This window comes from Haliaeetus albicilla, chromosome 1 (genome assembly GCF_947461875.1).
Source record: "Haliaeetus albicilla chromosome 1, bHalAlb1.1, whole genome shotgun sequence".
NCBI lineage: Eukaryota > Metazoa > Chordata > Aves > Accipitriformes > Accipitridae > Haliaeetus > Haliaeetus albicilla.
Window position 1 is genome coordinate 27965875 of NC_091483.1, and position 27767 is coordinate 27993641.

The 27767-nt window shown below is 44.1% G+C and overlaps 1 protein-coding gene and 1 long non-coding RNA gene across 2 annotated transcripts; one reads left to right on the forward strand and one right to left on the reverse strand.

Moving 5' to 3' along the window:
- Positions 1-1178: 1178 nt before the first annotated feature.
- LOC138685410 (uncharacterized) lies at positions 1179-20282 on the forward strand. The gene is made up of 4 exons (XR_011324647.1): positions 1179-1317; positions 15123-15255; positions 15594-16266; positions 16894-20282. It is a non-coding gene; the product is annotated as an uncharacterized lncRNA (long non-coding RNA).
- LOC138685408 (rho guanine nucleotide exchange factor 38-like) lies at positions 4742-22609 on the reverse strand. Its single transcript, XM_069783327.1, has 4 exons — positions 22331-22609; positions 12179-12369; positions 9464-9587; positions 4742-5068 (listed from the first exon to the last, which is right to left on the reverse strand). Exons 1-4 carry the CDS (start codon positions 22515-22517, stop codon positions 4917-4919), a joined length of 654 nt encoding a protein of 217 aa, XP_069639428.1. The 5' UTR covers positions 22518-22609; the 3' UTR covers positions 4742-4916.
- Between the last annotated feature and the right edge of the window lie 5158 nt (positions 22610-27767).

A 27767-nucleotide genomic window follows, 5' to 3' on the forward strand; every position in this document is an offset into this window, starting at 1 on the left:
TCCCGCCTGTTTAAAAACCACATGGTGGTGAGCTATGCAAAGACAGGTGATTCAGGATTTAGCTTCATTTGCTCTCATTACCCAGCAACTAGGTCCAGTGGCAAACATGATAGCCAGTAGGGTACAGCAGGGCTGAAGCTGGTGTCGTATTCAGCTTGGCAGTTTTGAAATGGTGTGCAGGCATCATAGGCTGCAGCGTGACTTAAAGTCACAGGCTTCAAGGTTTACTGTGCACGAGTTCATTTTGGTACAAGGCATGTAGGGCAAATAATTCACTGTGCCGTAAGACTCTCATGCAAACCCAGGGAATTCACTGAGGCTGCACAGTTGTTAAGCCAAGCAGAATTTAACCTATCGAGCTGCTAGCAAAGGGCAGCGCTGCCTGGTATTTATGTAATTGTTTTCTTGATCGTGCTTCAATGAAAAGCAATCTGGGAGCAGCAACATCACAGACCGTTCGGGGTGAGTTACGCTGTATTTTCCAGTTCAACATTAACCAGATTTTTGGGCACGGTCCTGCCCAAGGGCTGCTGAGACTCTGCAACCTCTAAGCTGAGTTGCAGGTGATGGCATTTCTGAGTGCCCTGCCAGTCAGTGGGGAAGGCAAACACCATGACACCGTGCAAGGTAGCCAAGCTCAGGGAAGGTCCTGCAGCTAAACCTGGCTCATTGCACTCTGCACAGCTTTGTAAGAGCCAGTTTAATCTCAGAAAGTAAGTCGTATCCTACACTCCACTGGAAACTGTTTGAAGGAGAAAACTAGGCATTCATTTCTGATAGGGTTACGCAAGGCAAAGCAGCCAGTGTTGCACTATTTCTATATGCGTTGCTGTCTCACATGATCTTGATATATCTCTCTGGATATTTTGTTCCTTTTGGACACCTGCTCCTTGGGGGGCAGGAATATACAAGAATGTCCCTTATCAAACCAAAATGCAGAAAAACTATTTCCTGTCATAGACTAAAGCTTGAAAACCTTCAAAGTGAATTTTACACTGATCTTACTTATGATGTGCAATTGACTGACTGATTAAAAATTCTCTGACTTTACAGGTGTTCCTCTCCTACCAACATAGAGCACACTTGCTCCTCTTTTCCCTCTTTACATTTCTGTCGGGGGTTGTAGTCATTTTCTTCAGTTCAGTTAACCCCTCCTCTGACCTCTCCCTGCAGGTAACTTCAGGAGATGCTGCATGTCAATGATCCCAGCCTGCTGGATGTCCAGAAACTACAGCTGTGATAAACCTTCCTTTATAGCTTTTCAAAGATGTCGCACTTGGCACAGAAGTCCCTTAACCACAAGTTATTGGTGGCTGGGTGAGTATTCTGGCAAACCGTTGCAAAGAGTTTGTTCTTTTCTGATGTTCTTCCAGCCTCCGTCAGAGGGAAGATCCTAAGGTGGACTTCTCATATAGGGCTATCGAAGGGGTTGTCACCTTAGAAGTAGCTTTACCTGTGAACCTAATGTGTATTGTAACAGGTCTACAGAGGCCTATGCAAAATGGTTTCCGAGTGTCTGGATTTCAAAGACTGACACTATGTTGTTGACCTCGCGGACCTCAGAGCTCTCAAAGCACATTTATAAGACAGTGAGGTGATAATAAAGGACTCCGAATGAGTTGGCAACCAAATTAAGTAGCTTCATAAAACACAAACTTTGAAAGATACTGCAAAGCTAGTGCAGTGGTAATTAGAAAACTAGACAGGCTTAGGGAAATTAAAACTGAGAGTCTTTATCACATATGTCCTGGAAAAATCTATGGGTTATACTGACACAAAAGGCTTGTGTTCTTAAAATTTCCACATGTACAGTTTTAAGCATACTGAAGATAAATAAAAGATACTTTAAAGATTATTTTACATTTAAGAAAGGCGTAATACTTACTCTTCCTCATATATCTTTCTGCAAAAGAGAAGAAAACAAAACACACATTAGATTCTTCCTAAAAGGATTTATACAGATCAGGAGCCAGATTCTCTGATACACTTCAGTGACACAGAGCAGCCGTAACTGGCCAGTTAACTTAGGTTTATGGCTGCTATGTGTCAACAGAACTGCACAAAACAGCCAGAGGGTACCGGTGAATCTGGCCCTATATCTTTTTGAAAGGACAGCCCCAAATGAGAAAGGATTGTCAGAAACCTGTCTTTGGCTGTAAGACCCAGCCTTGTCCTAACACTGTTAGAGAAGGAAGTTTGGGTCAGTGCACTAACAACAGTAAGTAACATCAAGTCCTTAATACAAAAAGTAAAATTCAACATCATTCTTACACTTTACATACATTCCCATCTACTCTCCTTAAATAGAAATGTATTTCTCAATGAGAAAGAATACATTTCAAGCTTTTAGGATATAGAATCAATGAAGCTGCTAAGTTTTTTGTAGGCTACACATCAACTGAAACCTCTTCAGAGTAGGATGGTGTCGATACATCTACTGAAAGCAGCAGGGACGTACAATTGTAGTTTGGAAACACGCAAACATGCACATAGAGTATTTTCCTTATGGTATGAATTCACTCAAATGCAAGGGAACCAAAATGTCGTTCCATCTGTGCGTTAAGCTTTCCTCACATCACATTGTCAGCCACTGCCTTTTGACTGCTTGCACTCTTATCCCCTTACCCACTGGTGCCTAACTGAGCATCTGGAAGCTGCTGCTTTCATTGCTTCTGCACTGTCAGCACTTTGCGTGCTTATAACGTCCCTCTGTCCCTGTATTAGTTGACCAAGCTACTTCAGGCTGAAAGCAGAGCAGGTAGTTGCCAGCATCCTTTCATTTTTACCAGCTGCATTTCTTTGGCTAAGCTAGCAAACAACATCCCCAGTTTGCATAATCGCTGCTGAAAAACGGGACTCTACAGAATTTGGATTTGCACATGTCTCCAAGGCAGACACCTACATATTGGGATGGAATTTCTCCTCTTCAGTCAACAGGAGGAATAGGAATCTCAGCATGCCTAATTAAATCTGATTTGTCTGTACAGATGTGCAGAGTGCCACTTTCAAATTGCTCCTGATACAGAAGTTGTTTTTCACATGGCAGATATTACTCAGCTGAGGAACAGAAGCCCCTAGTAAACGTTAGCCCATTTTAATTTTTTTAAAAAGGGAACAATATTCTTTCCAAGGAAAAAAAGAATTATTTAAGAGTAAACATTTTTCAAGAATAGTCGTCACCAGCCCCTGCATTTATGTCTCACAACGGAAAACAGCCTATAACTTATTTGGTAAAAATGCTGCATAATTTTCTTCCTCGTGCAAGTATTCTCCAATCAGTTCAATCACAGGTTTAGGTGACCACAGCTCTGCATTTCAGTGTGCACTTTCAGGTCTTAATATTTGAATTGGCTGCAATCTTTAGGCACCAGGAAAAACCACACTGTAGTATACATGCACCAGTGCTTTTTTCGTTGGTTCCTGTTTAAAGGCTAATCAGGAAAGAACAAGACAAAACAAGGCTTCATTGTGAGGAAGGCTTTGTCACTTCCTGCTAGCAAAGGCTACAATGGCTCAGCACAAAATATCCTTTCTCTTCACAAATCCCAGCTGTGATGTCGGAACAGGAGCTCCTCTTGCTGGCTCTGGAATTCAAGTGGCAGCATCCACCCTAGCATGTACGTGGATGCTATCTTTTATCTCTATTTCCTTCCATGTCCCTTTGCCTCAGCAGCAGGAATGAATGAATGACAGTAGCAGCTTCTCTTGATTAGCCAGAAAAGAATATTGTAGGCATCAGCAACTAAAACACCCCCTTAGGGGAGATACCTGGCCATCCATGAGCCTGAAAGCCTGAGTTTATATGAAAATCTATTTCTTTCAACTTCCAGGGTAGCTAAAACCTAAGTACCCTGCACATATACTTTGTTATGTATTTAATAACTGGACATGTTGCACAAAATAACCCTTATTTTCAACATAACCTGTCTTCAGAGTGAATATTTCTCTTCTGATGTGGGTAATATTTTCCTGCACCACTCTTTCCAGATTTCACTTGGACATACTTCCCATCTCCTAAGTCTTAACACATCTCTGCAGACTGATCACTAACTGGCGTGTGGTTGAAATATCTGTTGCTGATGTGCACTCCATTATTTGTGATAGCTTTACATCTCTCCTACAAGCATGCAGCATGGGCCTTTCCTGGAGCTGGAGCTAGACCTCTGATCTGAGAGACTGTGGTGCATTCCCTCCTGACAGCTCTGTGTGATGGTTTCGGGAAAGTGAGGGGGCAAGGGGATTTATGGGTGGAAGAGAAGCACTCTCCATGGAGTGGATGAGCCGGTTCCTGCAAATGGCTGCAGCAGGAAGCTGCGCTGGAGGAAAGATGGATCCGTTATTCTGCGGCATTGCCAGTTCTCGACACATTTCCCCAAGGGGCTGGCACTGGAGCTCACGGCACAAAGCACATGCCACTGGTGGGTCCTGGCAGCTTGCTCCAATGCTGCTCGCTCTCAAATACTCCCGTCATGAGAGGTCCGGCACCCCACAGCCGCTCCAGATCCCTGGGGCCTTGCAAACAGGGGTCCAGAAACACCAGTGTGTGTGAACAGCTCTATTACAGGCTATTTTAATTCAAGCAATACAATTGCTGAAGACAGGGACAGCATGTTTCCTGGGAGCTGGGCAAGGTGTTCCCCATAGCCCATGATATGATGCAGCATTTTTTTCACCATTATGGGGCACTAAAGCTAAGGGAAGAGCAACCTTTCTTGAGCTATTTTTGGCCATCTCAGAGAGAAAGAAATCTAATCATGGCCCCTGGCTTGTCATCTTTTCATGAAAGCAGCATAAGCCAGAGCTCCCAGCAAGCTTCATAAAACTCTGGATTTACAGGGGACCTTTCATCTACATCCATTTAAAATGTTCCCTGCCAGGCAACTGACTATGGACGGAAATCATCATTTGAAAAGATCTTACTTTAAGGACTGTACACAGTGTCTTAAATGCTGCTTCAGTTCTTCATCCTTTTCATAGGATTCCAGCATGGTGTGTGCATCATCATGGCGATAGCAATAGATTTTATATGTGTCTTCTAGTGGGCCTTTAATCTGCAAGAACACTTCCCCTGTTAAGGAGAAAAACAAAGCATGTCAAGCCAGACAACAGCATCTCAGAAGGAGTTTTATTATTCCACCACATTAGCCGTGAGCTAAAAAGGCTGGCTTCCACTTTACTTCCCTTAGAAACGATCTTGCGTGTTTATGTGCATTATTTATTACATGTATTTCTCAGCTGCTCATCTTTGTCATAGCCAGGCACCATTATATCAGTGTTAATGCACAAAAATTCCCTCAGGAAAAGGCATGAAATCTCTACACCTCGCACCCCTTCATACACAACCCCCTAATTCACTGCCCCAGCTTAACGTCCCTTCAGTGGAAACCACACTGGAGAGCTTAACGGTTCAGGGGAGACCATTTTTGTGCTGTGGGCTGGCAGGAGGGGTGAATGTAAGCCTGATAATTTTCCTTTTGACTTTTTTTTCAACTGAATATGAACTTAAATGGGTTATAACAGGAATAATGACTCTATCTCCCATTAGCCATTTCACTTTTATCTATTTTGCAAAATCCTGAAATGGCAATTGTTATGGTCTAGAACAGAGATTTTTCTTCACATGACAGAGGAACAACCTCCACCCCTCCCCTAATTAAATAAAACCACCATGGATGACAGCCATTTTTATGCAGTATCTAGGTTTATATGCAACTGAAGGGGGAAAACGTTTCCATTTGAGTCCTCCACACCACCATTTCCCCCCAAAGAACAGCTGGGAATTTTAGAAGCACTAAAGTAGTCCTGCACACATTTCCCATTTAATTCTGGTGCCTAATTCTCTCAGCCTGAAACTCCTGTGTTGGTTTCTGTGTATGTAAGAAATATTATCCAAGCAGAGAAGGCATGCTTCATCTCTTCTGCTGAGACATTCATTCGGTTCTTACAGCCTTACGTAGCAGCACCCTGATCAGCATCCTTGGAAATGCATGTCATAAACAACAGCAATGGTGAAAACTCCCATCTTGGGCATTTACTGAAAATTACATCTATGTGGCAACCAGTCCAGTGTTTTATAAACATTCCTGTTGAGTTATAGCAATGATTATTAAAGTTAAAAGCCAAACGCCACATTAATTGGGAGCTCTCTATTTATTCACAGAGTGAGTGCCAAGCTGTCAGGCATCCTGCATGTTTCATCCTGACCAGAGTGGGCTGTTTCATAATACATTGCACTGAACTGCTCCATCTTAAAGAGAAAAATGATTCAGTTACCACAGTAACACAGCTCTGGGTTTTTTCCCCTAGCAGCGAAGGTTAACTGGGCTGTCTAATGCATGTTGGTTTCAAGGTGTGAATAAGGGAACAACAATGACGGACCTAAGACCACAAGAGTTGATTTTAGTTACTGTAAGGCCACAGTCAGAAAAGCACCAGCATCCTATAGTTAAATGCTCTTTAGCTGTCTGTCTTCTCTGTCTTGTGCTTAATGCTAATGCTGATGGCTATCAATGCACATTACATCCTGACGTTCCCATGAACTCTCTACACAGGCCTTTATTAGCCAACGGTGTAAGGGGAAACCTTAACAAGCTTTCTCTTGATCCTGCTCCCTTGGCACCTGATTCTCGGAGATGCTGAGCTCTCACAGTTTTCACTAACTTTAAGCAGAGCTCCAAGTACTTAGCACGGCCTGTACTATGCTAAGCCCTCAAGTGAGGTTACGTTTTCAGTAGCAAAAATACAAGCTGTAGACTTACAGCTCATTCCAGCATATACTAGAGGCTGGAAATTATCATTCTCTTCTCCAGAATGAAAGAGATGAGCAAGATCTGTTCACTGATGTATTGTGCCACAATGACAGATACTTTCATTGATGCTCAATGATGAGAAAAATTATGTGCTGATTTCACAGATAGGGCCTTTTAAAAGCAGATGGATTTCTTAAGCCTAAAGCCCTTCTTGGCTCTGAGCCATATGGACCGAATCAGATGAGCTTTGGGCATATCACTGTGGGAGCTTGCTTTATGGACCAAAACTACATTGTATTTGGGCACAGCTTTAAAAACACGGAGTCTTTTGCGCACTCTGACAGATGCAAATCTGCCTCATGTCTCTTCTTAAGTGTGCTGGTCATCAGTCTCAAAGAGAAAATCCCAGGAGGAAGGCTTGAGCGACAGAAACAGTTTCTCCCTGTGGCTTTCAGCAGTGCTTCCCATATGGACAGTAGTGGGAGAGGGAAGAAGAAGGGCTTTAATAGCTAAAGCCAGGCTAAGGATACTAAGTCTTCATTTTCCTCTGTATACAGTATCCAGAACAGAGAGGAGAGAAAATACAGGAGAGAACTAGAAAGGGTACTCAACCTCAGTGGCGTTTAGCATCAGAAGACCAAGCACCACAAAAGGTCCGTCTACAATAGCATTTTAGCTCAGATTAGGAGAGGACTTTTGAAGCCAGTCTCTCAGTATTCCTCATCTCCCATGCCTTGGCTGTGTGGTGGAGCCATCACAGACACACAAACCGGATCCCTTTGAGGATGGTAATTACCAGAAGATGCACTCCGAGGGCACATCTTATGCTGTCCAACCATAAAGGGCATCTCTCAATCCACAGAAATAGGCTGCAGCCAGTCTGAAGTAAAACCTCTTGAAATGTGTGGTATTGATACCAGGACCTTATCAGCAACTGTTTCACTCTACAAGTCTGTTCCTATTGGACATTACTACTCATCAATGTGGACATAGCATAAGATGTGGAGAACATATACTAAAATACAATATGAATATGAGCAACCACATTGTTTTGTTTTCACACCAGTGAATCAGCAGTTCTCAACCTCACCATGACTGGGTTGCCTTCCAAAGTAAGATATTTCAATGCAAGATGCTTACATACCATAAAAATGACAGAATATGATGGGTGTGTTAAACATTCTCAGCCTGCTTTTTCTATAGGCTGTCTTTAAAAACTTTTACACTGATTATGAAGATGCTGAAAACAAAATTATCACCTTGATATACTTTTAGAAGATGGCAAACTTACTAGTTTATTGCTTACAGTGATGCAATTATTCTCCCTGCTTTTGTCTCAGCCTTTGGAAGAACATCTCACACCTTACTTGCCATCTTTTTCCCTGCCATAAGTTAGTCAACTCTGTGATCCACAATCCCATACATTTTCATGGTTCTTTGTCTGATTCTGGAGAAATACACCCTAATAGATGGATGAAATTGTTTGTCTACTTCTGCATGTGGCAGGGAACTAAAAGGAAGATTCTCTTGGCTGCGAGAAAGGCACTTCCTGCTAGAATAGAACATTGGTTATTAAGGGTATGACTCATCATGATGCACTTTTATTGAAATACCGCCAAACAACACAGTTGCATCAAACTACGTTAAGCTGTTGCCTTGGCAAAACAGATTGAGACGTGCTAGGATTAATACTTTTCCCAAGCCTTATATGTTTTAATATCATGTTTCTTAGTCAAAAGGCAACCAATAATTTTTTATCCCATTATTTGCGAGAAGAGGGGTCCTTTCAATAGCATGTTACCTGTGGTATGTGGTCAGTTTAGGGAAGAAAGAACCTCCCTGACCTCTGAATCATGGCTGGAAGTTTTTTAAACTAAACTGGCTGACTTTGCACTGAAGCAAATTAAGAATTCTCACCTGATCCCTTAAGGTGGATCACCTACTGCCTCTGCACTGAAAAAGCAGTTACGGGAGAGCTGATGAGTAGTAACTTCTTAAACCTCTCCAGCTGTGCCAGAATGTCAAGTGTATAGATCATAGCCTTAATATTCATGGCCTGACCTGCAGAATGTGTGACTGTCGTGACATATCCAGCACCAACCCATTTGCTGAAAACACCCATGATCCTTACAGACATTCCTGCACAGATTCCCACAAACTTCCTATCATTTACAGCTTCCTTGCCTTTACTGACCACGTCCCTGTTAAGCACACCTGTTAACCACCTCTTACATGAATTATATCGCCAGTAGATACATGTTTACAATGCTTGGGAGGGGTGGGGTAGTGATGTGTTTATTATTACAATCATTTTTAATGCTTTTCTTGAATGGCACAATTATGAGTATGCAATATAAGAGTTGGTGTAAGCGTGAGCAGAGTTAGGTAGGCAATATCAAAGTAGATTAAAAGGATATTATCAGGATGTGGCATAACTCAGTGCTGCAGTTTTTACTCATGCTAAAGTCATTCTCTTCTTCCTTCCTCCCCCTCAACATGCAGATGGATGGAAAAAGAGCATCATGATCATATGAGTACAGTAGAGCAACTGGAGAGGTTTCACATGTCATTTTTCCTGTGTCATTATGGACAGCTTGTAGCATGTTAGCCTCTGAGAGTGGTACTAGTTAAGTCTGATGAGGGTAGAGGACAGGAGAGTGTTATGTTTATTCTTTCACGTAGCTTTGTAGAACTCAAGAGGACAGTAAACATACCGATTATTTGCATGGGTGGTTCCACATCTGTCGTGGCTTCTTCCAACAGTGACAGCAGTTTGGCTGATACTTGATGGACCAATTCAATGTTGCTAAACAAGCCATCCACGTCAAAGTGAGCAATCTAATGGAATACAAATATTAAGCAGCTACTGACGAAGGATAAAGAAGGACATTGTGTATTACAGACCTTCTTTTGCTATGCCCTGGGTGTTCAACACTCCAGGAAGCACCACTTCTGCAAAACCTCCTATAAACATCCTCCTTGTGACTTCAAGGACATGTATACAGTTTTCAGATTAGTATAATATGATTGACGCAGTTAACAAAGGGAATGTTATCAAGTTCTTTTAACCTTATTTTGAACTATTCCTAATCTGAAAGTGTTTAGCTAGGAAGGAAATAAATATTATCATCTGAATAAAGAAAAGATCCGTAGCTGGCTTTAAAATGTTTGTTTACTTTCCTACTGAGGAAAAGAACATTTGACAGTGGATTTGATTCCCTAATTACCAGTTGCTAACAGAGGCCGCTACATAAACTCAGACCTTGGTGCTTTGGTGCCAGCTACCAGGTACAAAGACTTCTAGATGGTGGTACCATTTAAAGTTAGTTGTCCTGTAAATCCAAAAATACAATTAAGATCATATAATTTCCACTAAAGCAAACACATCTACAATTCTGGGTATTAATATAACTTAAAGAGCTTCCCACAGAGCCTGGGCACACAACACTGACTTCAGTGAACCTCACCAGTTTATACCAACAGAAAATTTGGTTCCGTGTCCCTACTCATTTTAGACCAAGTAAAAAATTTCCAGGACACATACTTTTCATGCAGTAGTTATTAATTTCCTTGCACAGCAGGGCAATAGTTAATATTCCAGGACAATTGGCAATAGCCAGTGGTAATGTGGTAATACTGAGAACAAAGGCAAGATTTTAACATCCATATTGATACCCTCTGAACTTATCTCTCCATTAGAAACAGAATTGCTGACTTACATAGCAGCTTACCAGATGCCAGGAGGATCAAATTGCATGCTATTGTAACAGAATCAGAAATACACTTTCAGTACTAATGCAGTTAATTTCTTTGTAAGTATTACAGGGGCTAAAACACATTTTATCCCTTTGGAAATATGAAACAGATTCATTGCTAGGTCAATTTTCTAAATGCTATCCTTCTCTAAACACATTACAAAATTTCAGTACGGTAGTTTATCTGAGAACTAGCCTTAAAACCATAAAGCATTCTCGAAAGCCTTTCAAAAATGCAGAGGTTATTAAATTAAAACAGTTATAATCTCTAAATTACTTTTCTTGTATACATCTAGCACAGGACTTCTGACCTCCTCTCCAGCACAATGCCTATGTAGTATTGGGAACTAAGCTGTGCATGAACACTTACACACATTAATATGGTGACAAAGGACAGAATAAAAATGTATGTTTTCAGTTGGCTGGAAAAGAGCAAAAGAATACAGCACACTTGTAAAAAATCTCAATGAGTTCAACCAGGGAATACGCTTGCTCAGTGCTGGCCAGGCTGGGGAGGTAGTCAAGTGGAGACTACTTCTAAGTAGGTGAACAAGTGAGGAAGAAGAAGAAGAAGTCAAGAACTCCTTAAAGTGAGGAGGAAGAAGTCAAGAACTCCTTAAAGTTATGCCAGCAGATGCCAGCTCTCCTGAAAATGGGTTGGAACAAACTCTGACAGAGTTTTAAGAAACAAAAAAGGTCCTGCAGGAGCTTAAACAGCATGGGCTTCAGCTGTCCACAGCATTTCCTGGAGAGGCAGTGCCAATATCATCTAAAAACACTTTGGTCTCTGCAGCTGTATTTAGTCACCAATTTCATAAGAAACCCTACATACAGAATACTTGGTTTAAGGTCTGTTTAAAATTATTTTTATTCTGTATTAGCAGCAGATATCATTTATGCAGCCTTTGTGAATGCTATGTTGCAGGCCCCACAAGTACTAATCTTTCTCTGGACAACCTCTTCTATTCCCAGCTTTTGGCTGCACATTTTCCTACAAATTGAAATACCGTTCAGGAAAAGGTGCTCTTTGAAGTCTCAGCTGAAAAAGAAAATGGGTATCATTGGCCTAATAAAATCTTTTGCCTGAAAGATAGTTTATGAGCCTTCCTTCTTAAAAGTACCTTTTCTGTGTAGAATGCAAATTTCTGAAGTGCTCACTGGTCTGTCAGGCATGGTATTTCTCCACCACAGCTGTCTGAAAGGCTTGATAAAGTCATCTTTACGACTGAATTTATCCTTGATGGGGAGGTCCATGCCATTCCAGGTTATCACGGAAAAGACTTGGGTTTTTTGTTTTTTACTGCTTTTGGAGGTGCCAGTAAAGGTCTGCCAGGGCACGTGCCAGGTGTTATAATAACAGAGCAGTATGGAGAGGTGGAAGCTGCTATTGCAGCCCACAAGCAGGGATATAGCATTCAAGCTGCCCTCTGGGCAAGTACCTTGATGCAGGTTTTATGCAAGTGCAGGGTAAGTGTCGGGAGCGTATCTGACTTCCCGCTCTCCTCACTACAGCCCTGGCATGTCCCTTTCTGGAAAACTAGCTCCAGACCTGCTCCCGGCACCATGTCACTCTCGCTCTGACACCTGCGCTCGCATTAAGATTATCCGCAAGCAGAACGTGGGTGAGTTGAGACCTTTGACGTCACCGCCTCGTCCTCCGCCCCCGGTGCTCACCTGCTTCTTCCTCAGGGGCTGAATCACTTCCTTGATGCAGAGATCCAGGTCGCCGATATAGTCTTTCTCCGTCTGCACGAGCTCTGCGATGATTTTCACCCTCTTGGCCATCATGCGTCTGCTAACTTGTTCTTCGTCCTCCTGCAGTGAAGTGGTGGGGGTTGAGGACCCTGCCTGAGGGGCCATTTTTTCTGTTTAAAAGAGGGAGATTTGTGAGGAGCGCTGTAATCCCGCGTGCTCACCCAGCTCGCCCTGCGCAACCGTGGGGGAACGTAACCGGTGCCTGTTGGAAACTCCCAAGTCGCCATAGGGAGCAGAAAAGAAGCATAAGAAATGGCAATCCCAGATCAGACTGAGTGTCATCCCATCTCCCTCCTCTAAAAGCGGACACAGGTTTGGCAAAGGAAACCGTCCGTTTGGTGCTAAGGGGATAACCCATCACCGGCTCCCCTGGCTTTGATGTTATGTATGTGGGCAGAAATTTTCCATGGAGCACAGGAGTCTTATCCTTGTCACACTGAAATTCAAGGATAGCTGATGCCCTTCTACTCCTTTGAAAACAGTCTCAGCCTGACACCTATTAGATTTGGAGGATGGGAGAAAATGTGTTCCTGTGGAAGAAAAAGGCTGTGTTTACCATAAATAAGCTTCACTGGAATAACCTTTTTTCTGTACAATATAAAGTTGAGTCTGGTCATGGGAGGCTGAGGGCTGCAGGTACTGGAAGACTAACTTTCAAATGAAGATAATGTTACTAATGATGATGATGAAACCTGTAATTCTGTTTAAAAAGTTTTCTTTGAAAGAAGCAAAGGAATTACAGGAGAATATGAGAAAACCTTTAATGATCAATAACAAACATTTCTTGGAACAACAGAGATCATTGGGATTGGGAAACTCTTAACTGTTTTTCCATACTTAAGACCTAGAATATCCAATTTATTCCAAATACATGGAAATGCAAGCAAGTCTTCTACAGATAGGTAATTTATGTATGCTTCAGGACCTGCACACAATCTACTTATCTGTAATGATGATCTTTCCTTTTGCTGGTTTGTAAGCCAGCCTGCAGACATCTATGTCAGCTGTACAAAGGGCACTGGATTTTATCTGTGTACACTGACAATCTGTATTTTTTGTTAGGAAAACACACACAGGAAAAAAAAAAACAAAACAAAACCCACAAGTGAAAGATTTCAGCGGCTATTCTGGTGTTTTTCTGCTAGCCACAAGATGGTGCAGAGTACCAACAAAGATGGACATGTCATTACCGTACTGGTGTCTGCATTACCCAGGTCGTGCTTTGACAGCATGGGCTTTTATTGCTCAGCAGCAAAGGATGGGAATCTCTGCTGAGGATCAGACTGCTATGCCTTCATGTCAACTTCTTGTAGGGAGCATACTGTATAATGAGGCAATAGGAAGCAGTATTTGATGCTTTGCTCGCTGATAGCCAATACTGAATATATTGCAGTTGTTTGAATTGATTGTCAAGGGTGAGGTCATGAGTGCTCAAGTGAGCGTCAAACAGCGTGCAGCTCACCTCTACAACACTGGCCAACGCTGTAGGTGATAACCTGGAGCTGGACTTGTGGGAAAACCAAGCAGCTTTCAGGAGAGAGGGTTTTGAGCCGTCTTCCGCTGAGAGGTGTAAAATGTTATGAATCCAATGTACCGTCATCCTCAACCCCTTCTACAATTATGCTGGCCGCTGATATTCAGAATGGACAGTTTTGTTATTAATGCTTCTCCCATCAGGTTTTCTAGTGAGACTGATGTGACCACAGTTAATGTTTTAAATAGCTGCTTTTGGGACTGCACCTCTGCCTCTGTACTGCTAGTTGTAAACAGCAAGGACAAGGAACCCAAACAAACAGGGGAGAGGGGACTGTTTTTTCAGACATTTTTGTATTTGGATGTACTTTTTACCTCTGAGTTTTTACCCTTAAAGTCTGTGTATAACACAGGTATGAACATTTTGTCATCAAATTTGCACACAGACAATAAAATAATGAGGATATCTCCTCTCCGCAAGGCTTGGGCTATCAAAAGAATTTTAAGCTGAATCTTGCCCTAGTGAGTCCGTGCTGGTGTGAGTGCATGGACTGCACAGGAGCTTGCACTGCTGCAGAGCTCATCTACCAAAGGTGCTGTGTGCTGGACGAAACAGACTCTGCCCTTTAGCGAAGGTACCAGTATCACTCCACAGCTCCCTCTGGGCAATTTTCTGCTAGGGTTGCAGAATGAGACCACCTTGCCTGCTGCTTACGTGCTAAAATGGCAGGTACTTTTTCCTCTAAAAAACTTACAGTATGTAACCACGCTTATAAATTCACAAGGAACCACATGGACAATCCAGTTCTGATCCAGTTCTGCACCAAAATCAGCATTTTTCTTGAGTTTGGGTGTGAAAACATTTGTGTGTATGTGACTGTATGCGAGAGTTCAGGGCGACTCCTGAGAAAGTACAGGGAGGACCAGACATCCTGGAAGATCTCAGAAGTGTTGTTTCATCTCACATGCAGCACTGCTACAATATCAGATGAAATCTGAAGGTAAACACAAGATGCTGTGCAAAAGAACTTCCTAATCTTTTGTACTGCTGGCAGGGGAGGGCATTATATGAGCAAAATAAAGCCACTGTATCCCACTTCAGGCTTGAAGTCACAATCCCTCGAGAGGCTGTTCTTTCAGCTTATGTCATTAGATTGTCCTGATCAAATTTGATTCTTGAATTATGTCAGGGCTCATCTATTATCCTTATTGCATGATAGATAATAATGCCAGGAAAGAAAAACTATTCTCAACAGGAGGAAATAACCATGAGAAATACCAAGTAGATGCTGTTTCCTTATAGAAAACATGTTTCTTAATAAATGTATCCTTTTGTTAAAAGTAATATAATTTTCCATTTTCACTCAATACATTCACTTTTTCATTTCAGGCATGTCTGTCTCTACAGAATGCAACAGCAAGATCCTGAAGTGATGATTACAGCCAAAACCTGTGATTTCATGTTCAGCTGATTGCTTTTGACCAGTTTGAGAACATTAGTAGCTTGCTGAAATCCTTGTGGAGTAAGTGAAAGTTTAATGAATGTACAAACAGCAAGTGCATATCTGGAATATAAGCAGACTCGTTTCTACCTGGTAACATGTACCAGCCCCAGAATGGTTTGAGAGAGAGGATTAGCCAGAAAAGACATTGCTGAGGATTAACTATTACAGTAAGAATTTGGCTCATTTGTCCTCAGAGATGCTTGGTTTAGAAAAAATAAAAAAACTGTCTGTTGAATGGTTTATTAGACAGCTGCGTCTTAAGACCAGTTTACAAAAAATGTAATTGGTACTTTTAGTAGGCATAAAAATATAAAGGTAATAAGGTAATGTTTGCAATTGTTGCTTTGTTATGTCAGTTATCGGCAGGAGTCGCCTTTCTGGAGGACTTTGCTTTGGAGAGGAAAGTGACGACTTTGGTTGTCCTGCTGTGTATTGAAGTACACGGCTCTAGTTGCACAAAACAAGAGGTTCACTATGTGATGACATGGACAAAGCAGCCCCACGTCTTACAAAAACAGTTTCTTGCAAGTGTGAAGTCTAAAAATATCCCCCAGATGGAGACACCCAGCAATGCAATGAGAGCATGGAGGAATAGAGCTTGCAATGTGCAAATGCAGCAGCTCTCTTCTAGGCCCAGGGGAGGTGTTGGGGGATCCACAGCAAGTGACCGGAGGAGCAGCCATAGCAGGTTTGCAAGATCTATGCGTGTAAATTTCCCTGGCTTTCCCACCTAGAGAGTGAGCAGCTCCAAGAGGTCTGCTCTATCCATCCTTCCTCCCAGGTAAGATGCTCAGGTTGGATATTACATTTGCCCTTGGGGACGGGACCCATTCCATCTGGAAGTGAAGGCACTGGCACAGAATATAGCAACAAATAGAGTAATGTTGGTGCATAGAGTGAGTAACAGGCCTTTTCATTTTTTAGGCAGCATTTGGAGGACGCCAAAGGAATGCAAGTTCTGCACTCACGCTCTGCCAATACAGGGATTTTGCCTGGCGCAAGGGAGCAGTGAAGGCAAAAGTTATCAAGGTATAACAAACAAATTACAGCATTACTGTGTTTTTACGTGTGAACCCTGAGTCTCACACCACCCTGGACAAAATTACTCCTCTGTGAAAGCAAGTCCTCAGATAGCCTGTACCCTCAGATAACCTAGGTATTACACACAGGAATGTACACCGGCTTTTATCAGCTGGATTTGGGAATGAAATGCAGGCAGCCAAGTTCAAGAGACTGCTGCTGTGGCAGCTTTCCTCTCCCCCCTTGCATCTACCCTCACACCGCAGCCCCGGCTCTGCCCCTTACACCCCTGCTTCTGCTGCGAGTGCCAGGAAAGCTGCGGGGCACAGGCACACTGGGATCCTTGGAAGTGAGGGAGCCTGAAATGGGACAAGCAGTGGGAAAGGATGGAGTGTCCCACTGCATGTGGGAGAAGTACATCACATGAGCTAATACACAAGGAGTTTTACTCCCGATACCCATCCCCTTGTGAGGGACCACTTCATAGGGGTGTCATAGTTTTGCACCAGAGTTATTACAGCCCAATACTGTGCAAACATGGTGCGAATTAGATCCACTGAACTCCAAGTTGAGCACTGAGATACAAAAGGATTGGGAGAGGGTTGTGGAAAATGCCTTTTCTTCTTCTACTCACAGACACACATAACAGTAGCATTGTTCAGGAGCGGGTTTGTTGCACACAGGCTGGGAGTTACACATGCAAAAAGCCCCTTTTCCGAACACAGGAGGACAACACCGCAGGACCAGAATGACCTTGCACCAGTCTTCCTGGGCAACAGGTTCGCTCATAAAATCTGCATCAGAGACTTCCTTGCAATTAGGTCATTCAATGTTTGATCATTTTTCTGTTCCATAAGGTACAGAAAATATTTACATTCAACACACAAGTTCTTTCTTCAATTCCTTGACAGCAGACCGCTTTAATTATATGTGTGCTGACAGGACTACAGAGAGATCCCATGTGACCGCGGTGGAAGGGAAGAAAGCTTATCATCAGGTGACAGAAGAATGCCCTTATTGTTAGTGCCAATACTTACAAATAAACCTTTCCAGTGTGTCATATACCGGTATAAATATACCACTCCTGTGGCATTGAGCTAATATGTTACTGAAGTAAGAACCAAGGAAGGTCTGCATCTGAACCACTTCCCTCGGGACACATGCGCTTCAAGATTTGGCACAGATTAACTGTACCAACTGTGAGCTGTGTGACTCACAACACAAAGTATGCCAAATAATAGAACATTTGCTAATATGGTCAGAGAAGGATCCATAAACCTCCTTGGGTTCTAGTCTTCACTCCTTTACCCCGGTTGCTGTTACTAGTTATGCTGCAGTAGCTCCTAAGAGTCCTAAGCCACACGGCAGGACTTGCTTGTGCTAAGCGCTGTGCAAACACAGCAGCACAAAATGGATTCTGCTCTGAAAAGATGAGCTTGCTTCCCAGCCTGGCTTCCACTGCAATAAGTTCAAGGATTAATTCCGGCTTTATTGCAGCGCAAGTTAACAGAATTAGATGCTCTGAGCTTAAATTTGCACAGGAGAAAATAGAAGTATTTGTTAGATTGTGATTTCTCATCACAGAGCGCAGGCAGGTATCTTCATCAAGCCATCTCCTGCACTTCAGGAAATAATCTGGACTTTTACTCCTTACTGTACTTGAGCAAACCAGCTGCTCCAAAGATCAATACATTTCACAGTGAAATGGGATATTATCTGCATTGTAGTCCATAGAAAGTTAATCAGTAAGTACAGTGCAAAGCAAATAAGGAACTGGGGAGAGGCGCGGAGGATCTTTACTCCTGGCGGGAGGTGCCGAGAAGCTGTGGGCATGGGCAGCCCACGCGGGAAGAAGCGGTGTGCTCTGCAGGCAGGGAGAAGGACGGGATGGAGGAAGGTGCCCTGCTTGTGATGGAGCGAAGGGGGATGAGTTGCATCTGACCAGGCTTTTGTATACTAGGGGATAGCAACTTTCCAGGAATTTGTATAATTTCACAGGTTTCTGCGTCATTTCTGGTGTTGGTTATTTCTCATAACTAGACACAGGCAAAACGTGAAATTCGGGTTCAGATATGAGCTCTGAGGCAATATATTGCAGCAGCTGTGCAATTGGAATCACTGTATCTATTACAGGTATATCACTGATGTATTTTAAATTGAAGCATGTGCAAGTCATTTAATAACACTGTAGTTGACCCATTCACAGCTAAAGTTATAAGGGAGTTAATATGTCATAGATTTGTAAAACAAGAAGTGTTTTCAAAGCATGCATTGTCTTGTTGAAAACTGCAAATGTGATCTCTGATTCCTTCTGGAAACCCGCCATTTTCTATAGCTCATTTTTCACAGCAAGCACAAGTTTGGTATATGATTTTTAACAAAACCCAACAATCTGTCCAAAACCTAACAGAGAGTGAACTATGTTTTAAATTCCTTTTCATGGTCTGCCTTTTTTGGTTGATAGCATCTATCCCCATGATACACTGTCTCTTAATCTGCCCTGATCTTGCAAACATTTATGTGCCAATAACTACATCAAGCAAACTCCTCTTACCGAAATGCATAGGTACTCACAGAATGGTAGCTTTAATATAGTTACTTTTACAGCTGCTACTGATGGATTTTCACTGCAGAAAAGAGACCAACTCCTACCAGCTAAACAGCTACGGATAGTACATTTGAAAACCGAGCTGCTAAATACCATTTTGTGCCATTGCTTAAGGATAGCAGCAAGTTCCTCATTCCTCTTGAAAGGACATATGTGCAGGATTTTCTAGTGAATGTAGAGCAGAGCACTGCATAGAAATATTACAGGAGTTCTGTCTTAGCTCTTATAATGATCCTTGATATTATTTCTGCACCCACCACAAGTGCTAGTGAATATATCTTCTTTAAACCCATTCTTCCCTCTTGAGACAAGTGATGCTTCTGTCCAGTTGATGGAGAACTATGGAAGAAAAACATATATTTGGCTTGATGAAGGTATTCCTGGACTCATCCAAGAATGCAGCTACAACCTGAGTTCTAGATGACTGCATGGTTGTATCACTAACCTGCCATTTGATAGCAATCGCCTTATTTTCCCCTATCTAAAATGGGGCTGCAGGCATTTGGTTATCTCACAGGATGAGTTGAAATAGATCCACTAATGCTTGCCAAACTCTTTGAGAATATAATGGCTACTTTGCATCTTACTTCCTTTTTAAATAGAGTAAAGCCAGGAGGTGTTGCATGGCCATTCACACCAGATAAGGTATTGAATAGATGTGTCTAGTATAATAATTAACCATGAAAATGCTTTGCTGTGTTTTTAATGAATCCTTTTAAAGTGAAAAATGCTTGCAGAAGTTTGCACCTTTGACAATGCTATTGTGATCATGTTTGTAGACTTACAGAGCAAGCCACCTTGATTACCTTGGAGATCTGGATGGTAGGCTTCCTTTATCACTCTTTATAGAAAACATTTTGGAATCTGTATAAAACAGCAAAACTTAAGAGAAATCCAAGGGCAGAAACTGAATTCTCAGACGTTTCTATGCCTGACTGCTTGCTCACTTGTTTTTGGTTTGTTTGTTTGTTTATAGGCTTTTATTTGGGGACCTGTATTTCCAGCACACTGAGCTGCACTTTGAGCATATACTTCAAGAGCTGCTGGAAATGGCTGGGGGGAGAGAGAGGGCAACAGCCTGGTTTCTACTCAGGGAACCATTTAAAGCACGCAGAGGGCTGGAAGGGCCCTCGAGAGATACCTTGCCCAGCAAATGTGCTGCAATGCTGATGTAGGCACTGGGGTGTAAAGACACCTTGGTCCCTTGTGTTCTGCCTAGGTTGCCTGCCACTAGCAGAGATGGGGATCCTGCAGCCTCTGACTCTTAGCTGTGGAAACCTGTCCTGCTCACAAGAGATTCCCCTCTGCAGGGTTTGCTCCTGTTGCATCTCCTTGTCTTACACGTCCTTGTCTGTGCTAATACCTACCACAGCTCTGCAGATTGAGTGTTAGAAAACATATTAACAGGGGACTACAGAAGGGAGGGGCAACTAAACACAGAGCTTTTCCTCCAATTCACATGGGAAGCAAATGCAAATTATTACCATTTGTATCTTTTTGCAAAGCATTTACCATTCCAGGGTGATCAGAGAATCCCAACCTGGCAATACACAACAGACCATTTATATCCCCAACAGAGCTGTTGGGTTTTCTTACCAAGAATGGAGAACTCAAAAGCTTTGTTCCAACAAAACCACTTCTCTCACCTTGGAGTAAGCTGCTTCACATCCAAGCACTAGTGAGAAAAATGAAGAACATAGAGGCGTATAGCCATAGCACATCATCAGCGCTGGCAGGTAGCGCATTAGGTCTGGGTTCTGTGATCGTTATCAGATTCAGGCACATCTAGCTCAGCAAAATTTGATCCAGATCAGGCCTTGGCACACAACCGCATTTCCTTCTATTGTGACTGTAAGTACAGTTCATAGGAATTTCTACCGACTTTGTATTTTCACTCTGAGGACAGGCAACCTCTAATCCAACATAAAGCCTCCAGGTCCTTGTTAACCCATCACCATTTTTCTTGAACAAATGTGAGCAAGCAGAGTGAGCTGATACCAGACCAGTGTTTTGCAATAGGTGCTCAGCGGCAGACTCAGCTGGTGGCAGGAGCTGTAAAGCTGGATTTACTGTCTCTTTGGGCCACTGCCATAAACATAACCTCACGCTCTGCCATGACTACCTAGGCTTCCCCCCTCCTTTGCTCCAGATTTTAAACAGGAGACATTCATGGCATGAATACACCTGACACTGGACAGAAAGATCTCACACTTTTTGCTGAATACCACTCTGATAACCTTGACCCCACCTGGGCAACCTCCTTCAGGAGTAAAAAACTGCTGTTTTGGTGGGACACGTGTCAGGAGCTTGCCTGCCCAGCCACAGCAATCCGTGCTTGTGCCCTGAAACACCCCCACCAAGTCCCTGCAGCATGTGCCTGATTTAACTGAAAATTTTTCATCTTCTCATTGATTAGCTATCACGAGGAGGGAACAGCATAATCGATGAACTGCTCTGTTGTTCTCAGCGTATGCAGCCCCCATAGAAATCCTGTTAATTTCAGGTTTATTATTTTATTTTCTGCTTTTATTGTCGCTCTGAAGAAATGCTACTTCCTAATTAAGTGCATCAAAACCATAATACAGCAACCCAAAGTATTTTCCTATTTTATTTCCTCATAAAGGTTTATTGCCGCACGAGTGACTGTCACTAGGCAGTTATATCACTATTAGTAATAGACACTTATATTAACTCAAATGCCGCATTTGTGATGGGACCCTGTTGTTCAAGACCCTGGAAACCCAAAGAAATTCATCAGTTTGTGTTCCGGAGCACTCCCAGAAAGAGCCATAAACATTCTTCATGCTTTTCCTCAATTTGTGACATTAGCATTTAATTTTTGATTGACAAGCCCAGTACTGACGTACTTTGCCAATTTCTGGTCCAGATGCAGTTTGGTTATTTGAAAAGAAACCCTCTCCACAATGGTACAATTGGAATCAGCATATCCATCAAAACATGTATTTGGACTTAGTTCAGTTCAGGCTCGTACAATCTGAGCAACAGATAAACGCATTACAGATCCTGGTATTTTTAACTGAAAGAAGAAACTGCCTTTGATGCTTCTAATTACTTAGCATATACCCCACTTGATACGCCATTCAAAGACAGACAGGATGGAGCCATCGTATTTTTCACGTTACTGTTTGCGTCGCAAATGCATTCTGGTGACGAGCAAGAAAGATCCCGATCGCATATGCATTTTGCAGGAACGCACCAAAAGCTTCGATCGCATTTGCGTCCTGTCTACACGACTTTACGTAGAAAAACGAGGGGGAAAATGTCACACCCTGGAAGCGGGGAGCAACGGTGAGAGGGGGCAATTGCTCACGCCAACTGTGAGCACATGGGGGCAGAGGCTGCCATTCCCTTCCTGATCTCGAGGTTGCAGCCTGGAGGGCATTAAGGGACCACCCCAGTCCGGAGCATCCCAGCAGCAGAGCACCAAGCAAGCTTCCCCAGTACCTTGTAATTTCTGGCCGTACTCCGTCCTGTCCGACTGACTCCTCCGCAAGGTGCCGTGGTCCCCGGCGGCGGCGGTGCTCTCCACCACGGGCTCCGTCCTCCTCCTCTCCCCCATGTACAGCTTGTTCCTCAGCAGGGCCAAATTCCTCCTCCTGCCCCCCGCGCCTTCCTTCCCCGGACAGTCCATGCTCGCCGTGGCCAGCCTCGCTTGGGGGTGGCGGTGGCAGCGAGGGCCCTAGCCTGATTCTCAGGGAGGTGACCTCGCCGCCCGGGTGAAGGCTGGTTGCTTTGGGCTCGGTTTTGGAGCAGGGCTCCCCAGGCTCTGCAGGGCCCCGGGCTCAGCCCTGCCACCTGTGCCGGAGCAGCTCCACCCCCGGGAAGCTGACGCCCCGGGCAGTGTTTGCATTCACCTGCCTTATGTGCGAGCACGCCTGGCGGGGCGGGTTTCAGAGCCGGCCCCAAACCGCAGCCGTTCCCAGCCTCTTTCCCCGCTTCAGGGTATGCCGCTCCTCACCCCGCCGCGGGGCCGTGGCTGCCGGCACCCCGAAGCAGAGCCGCATCCTCCCGGGCCGCCCTTGCCGTGCGCTAGCAGGGAGATGCCCGAGTACGGCGGGACACGGCCACGCTTTCACCGGTCACCTTCCCTCTCTGCACCGCCGGGGCAGAGGGCAAGGCAAATGGGAAGGGGAGGCCAGCCACCCCCTTGACCCTCGCTCCTTCGCTTTCCCCAAGGCTAGTGCCCAACCGGCAGCCTGGCCAGGACCCCAACTCCTCGCCTATCGAATTGCACCGGCCAGGCTCCCGACCCCACTGAGAGGTGTAGCCTTTAGGCTGGAAACTCCTGATCTACAGGTTTGCAGGGAGACCGATCACCCAGGGCAATGAAGGAAAGGGCTGCGAAGGAGATGGAAACCCCTCCGGGAGGTGGGAAGCAGCGTGGAGCTGACGTGTTCTCAAACCGGGCTGTGTCCTGCTTTACACCACGCGCAGAGAGGCGACACGAAAGCCTGCCAAGGACCTGCGGAGGCTGTCGTAACAAATCACCGTGCTCTGATGGCCGAGGAAGTGGACACCAAAACACCTGCTTGTAATACCTCTGGATCGGCCCCTGGAAGAGATCTTATTATCCTGTCTGTTAGCAATGGTCTCTGGCATGCACGCACTGCCTAGTGATCCTCCGTAGCGCCGGTCTAATCAAGCTCATGTTAAAACAGCAGGAGCTCCTGGCATCTAAGCTTGGACCGGACTTATCCTGGGAAGAGCCCCAACAGCCATCAGCAGCAATCACTGCCGCTGCTGTGATACCCACCCCCTGCGGCCCTCGCTGCCCTAGGAAACGTCTGGTGAGAGCCCCATGGTGCAGCCTAATCGGTGTCAGCCTCACGCACACTCATTGCCACAGCATCTGCCGGGGGACACAATTAATGTCCCTCTGACATACGCTGGCAAAGCGTATTGCTTTAGCATTGCCACACTGTGTCCCTGAAGGACTGCGTAGTAAGAAACAACAAGCGGGGATGCAACATAGTAGTGTAACCTCATTTCCCACTTTTATTTTTCTTTAAGAAGCTGGTCCTGTGATGTAACCTCCTGATCAAAGCCCCTCATTTCTACCCAGCATTGAAAGGAAAAGGTTATGAAACTGTTAAGCAATTTACTACGTCACATTGCAGCACTGTGCCAGTACTGCACAAAGTGTCCAGCCCGAACACAGCCTCACAGAGGAATAAAGTGGCAAAGGGAATACCGGGAAGACTTTGTGCTCGCACAGAGAAGTCATGTATTACGTAGGCAATCCATGTGTTACATCTCATCTCCTCTTTGATATTCCCTAAGAAACTCTTTGTTTTGCAAGTCAGGCCACAAAAGTTCCTTGAAAGGCAAAGCAGTGGTGACAGTGAGGAGAGGCATAGGTAGGGACAGAGCAGTGACACCCTTGTGACAAGCATCAAAGAGCCAGCAACAAATAAACAGATTAAGGCGGGAGTTGAGGGAAATCAACCATCCCATTTCCTTACACTGGAGACTTCCTGAGGGTTTTTTTTTTGAAGCAATGGCTTAGCGTTCAGCTAAGGTGGTAAAACTGGTTTAAACAGTCACCACCCCAACTGCCCCCCTTTCCCGAATAATTTTGTTCCCACTATTGCTGCAGGGTGTAAACACCCGCATTTGGGATGGAGGAACTGATCTGGCTGGAAACTCCCTCCCTCCCCCCTCTCCCCTGGGCTATTTTCCATCTGGATCTGTGTTCCTGTTTAGTTCATCACCCAGCTACGCAAGCAGTTGTGGCAGCATGAGGCAGGGGATGATGCAGGGGCACATGTGAGCAGCTGTGGGTAGGGCTGGTGGTTGCTTAAGCCAGCACTGCTCAGAGAAGGTATTTCCCCCAGCCAGGATTTTATGGTGTCGTGCTTTTCAGAAGACACAGGTCCCATCATTTATATGAGATTTCCTTATATTTATTTAAATCAAGATGGTTTGGGGGAGAACTGGGGAATATATTTTGGCTGGGTGGAGGTGGAAGAACAAACTTTATAAAATTCTTGGCTTTGTAGGCTCTCTGCCACATATGCAGAGTTACAGCCAAGATAGGATATAGTAAAGTTTGCTCAGGTGTTTATTACGACAGCAAACTACCCACATGCAAAAGTTGTCTTCCTCTTCCTCCTCAACTCAGTCACAGGGTGTGAAAAGGTATGTGTTCGTTCAGCAAGGGAACGGTTGCAAGGAAAGCCGGCTGTGGTTTGCTGCTGCCTTTGTACTTGCAATGGTTTACCTGGCTTCAGCTGGCTGCACTATTTCTGAGGCAGCCAGCAGCCCAGAGCTAGCTTACACCACAGTTTGGAAATGTAGATGAGTACTTTCTGCAACTTCAAAACATCTCCTCTGTGCCACTCAGCACAGAAAAGGGTCAAAATAGCATGTCTTCTGTAATACTCCAAGTAAGGGAGACGCATTCAGGACCGGTGGCTTCCCTATCGCCTCTGGAGGGAGGGATGTTTGAGACATCCTGGTTTATCCATCGTCACATTAAATCCAATGATTGTTTTACACTAGTGGGCTGCGCCAGTGCAGTCAGTAGGAGGAATATGTAAAAACAATCATCAGATGCATCTCTGAGCAAGAAACCCCTATAAACTCTTATCACTGTTTACTGTACTTTACCTGGACTGTAACAAAATGCCACAGAAAGCACAGTCAGAACTGCATGTGAAGTACTCGACTTCACTTGCCACTCAATAGTATGAGCAACCCTCTCTCAATTTCCAAATTACTCCTGCTCCGTTCTGGCCCCGGTAAGAACTGATGGTTAAGCAGCATCAAAGTCACTAATCCATAAGACAAGAGGGAATAGTTGGCATCTAGGCGGACAAAATGCTCTTTTTACAATTAATGTGAAAATCTCTTTAACCGCTCTATGTTCCGCTCATTTAATTCTACAAAGCAAACTGGAACCCAGTTGATGTGAGCACTCACATAGGAGTTATTTGCACGGAAGCCACCCCGCTTAAGAGATAGAACAGGTGCTGGTGTCAACACGGAAAATATTGGCATTGTGTTCCCAAGCAACTGTATTAGACACATATAAGAGCTTATTGTTGTACGGTCAATGCTAACATTTATCTCAGTCCTGAGCTATAAACTAACCAGAAGCGCCATCAAGACTGATGGCCATTAAGTAAGCAAACAGTTATTTGTTTTCTTGTAATACCTCACAGCTGTTACAGAAGATTTCTTTATAACTTAGTATCGCAGAGCATATATGAAAAATGCTGGTGTGGCCTGACTACCGTGCCTGTTCCCTTTGAGTGGAGGCACAGACCACTGCTGGAGTCCTATGTCAATGACACCAGACTGCCATTTTGAAGCTCGTTCACTGCAATGGCCAGCACAGGCACCAAGCGAAAAGAGAGTCTCAATACACAGCTGCAGAGTGACTTCACCGGCCGGCACCAATTTTGCCCACGTAAAGCGATTACACTCAACAGGCAGTGGAGAAGCAGAAAAGTACCATGGTACTGCTGCAGAAAGCTGTCCTACCCTCCTCACAGGCGGAGCACGACAGCAAAGAGCATAGATGTTTTTATAGCTCCCGGCCTCCATACGAGGAAGCCTAGGTGCATATAAAGACAAGCCCATATCTCTTGTCACTCTGCCTCTGTGCACAAGTCATAGCAAAGATGTCTTCTGAGGCACAAAAAGTTGAGGCTTTGATAACAACAATCACACGTAAGGCCCGCCAAGGACTTTGAGCACTGGAAAGTTGCTAGTACGTACACCCTACCTGTTTGCAGCTATACTGGTAAGATAAGAACAGAGTGGCAGGTGAGGATAAAAGCAATAAAAAGGGAAGGCTTAAGGACAGGTAAAACTGGAGTCTACACATTGATTTTTCACAGTGAATGAATCAAAATTACTTTGAAATATACATAGAAAAAAAACTTCAAACACCTTTCAATAGTACAAAAAGAGAAAAAAGCCTGTCTTGTAGGTGAAAAGCTATTTAGTGTGGCAGTGTCACCTTCACTCCTACTGTTGATCTTGCCAGACTGGTGATTCCTGTAGAGAAACAGGTCTTTAGAAGTAAGTGCACAGCGATAATTTCTTTTAGCCCTGTCTACAGTGTTTCTCGTCTAAATATTTGTAGGAGAAATTCATAAAGAATATGCCTGCCAGGGCTCAGGCTAGGCTGTGGATATTTTTAAGAAGGGATGGCTCAACCTATCAGGCTATGCAATCCATCTCCTCCGACTGCTGTGATGCTTTCTTACTCCGAACAAAGCCTCTGCCCCAGTTTACAGACAGAAAAGGCTGACGCGTTTTCTGCCTACAGAGAGTGACCCGGCTTTCAAACGAAACACCTGCAGAGAGGATAGGGGATGCTGAGAGAAGGGTCAGCAGGGCTCAAATTGTCCTCGCAGCAGCAGTGGGTCTGTCACTGCCAGCCGGGCTTTGTGTCGGTCTGTGAAACAGGCTCGGAGGCAGGCCAGCTCCCAAAGGCGCACATCTAAGGGCAGTGCTGCTTTGAAAGGGCTAGGAGGTGCGGAGGAGAGGGGAACTCGCTAAGAAACCCAGCAGCCCTTTGATTTCTTTGGCATTACAGCCACACAGTTATTTTCTAAGGAAAATAACCTGACTCTGTTGATCAAGTAGATGGCACTGTGATATCAAAGCTAATGAGGAAAGACAAGCACGCGAGTGAGGCACAGATAAAAGGACAAGAAGATGAATCTTCATTATTGTTATGTTTCCATGTAAAATAGGGGGGGTGTAGAAATTACCAAAGATGAAATATTTTCTGTGGGATTCTTTGAGAACCTTATGGCTGGCAATTCACAAATCAAGAGGGGAATGGAGCCTAAAAATTACTATCACGAGCAATAGACGAGATTTTCCTTCTAGTTCCCTATCTTGAATGATTATGGATTTGCAGCTT

Coding starts and splice junctions, on each gene's coding strand:
- LOC138685408 (XM_069783327.1), bottom strand. CDS start 22,517: ATGGACTGTCCGGGGAAGGAAGGCGCGGGGGGCAGGAGGAGGAATTTG. Junction 12,370..22,330: donor GTACGGCCAGAAATTACAAG/GTACTGGGGAAG, acceptor TCTTTTAAACAG/AAAAAATGGCCCCTCAGGCA. Junction 5,069..9,463: donor ACCACCCATGCAAATAATCG/GTATGTTTACTG, acceptor TCTCCTTAACAG/GGGAAGTGTTCTTGCAGATT.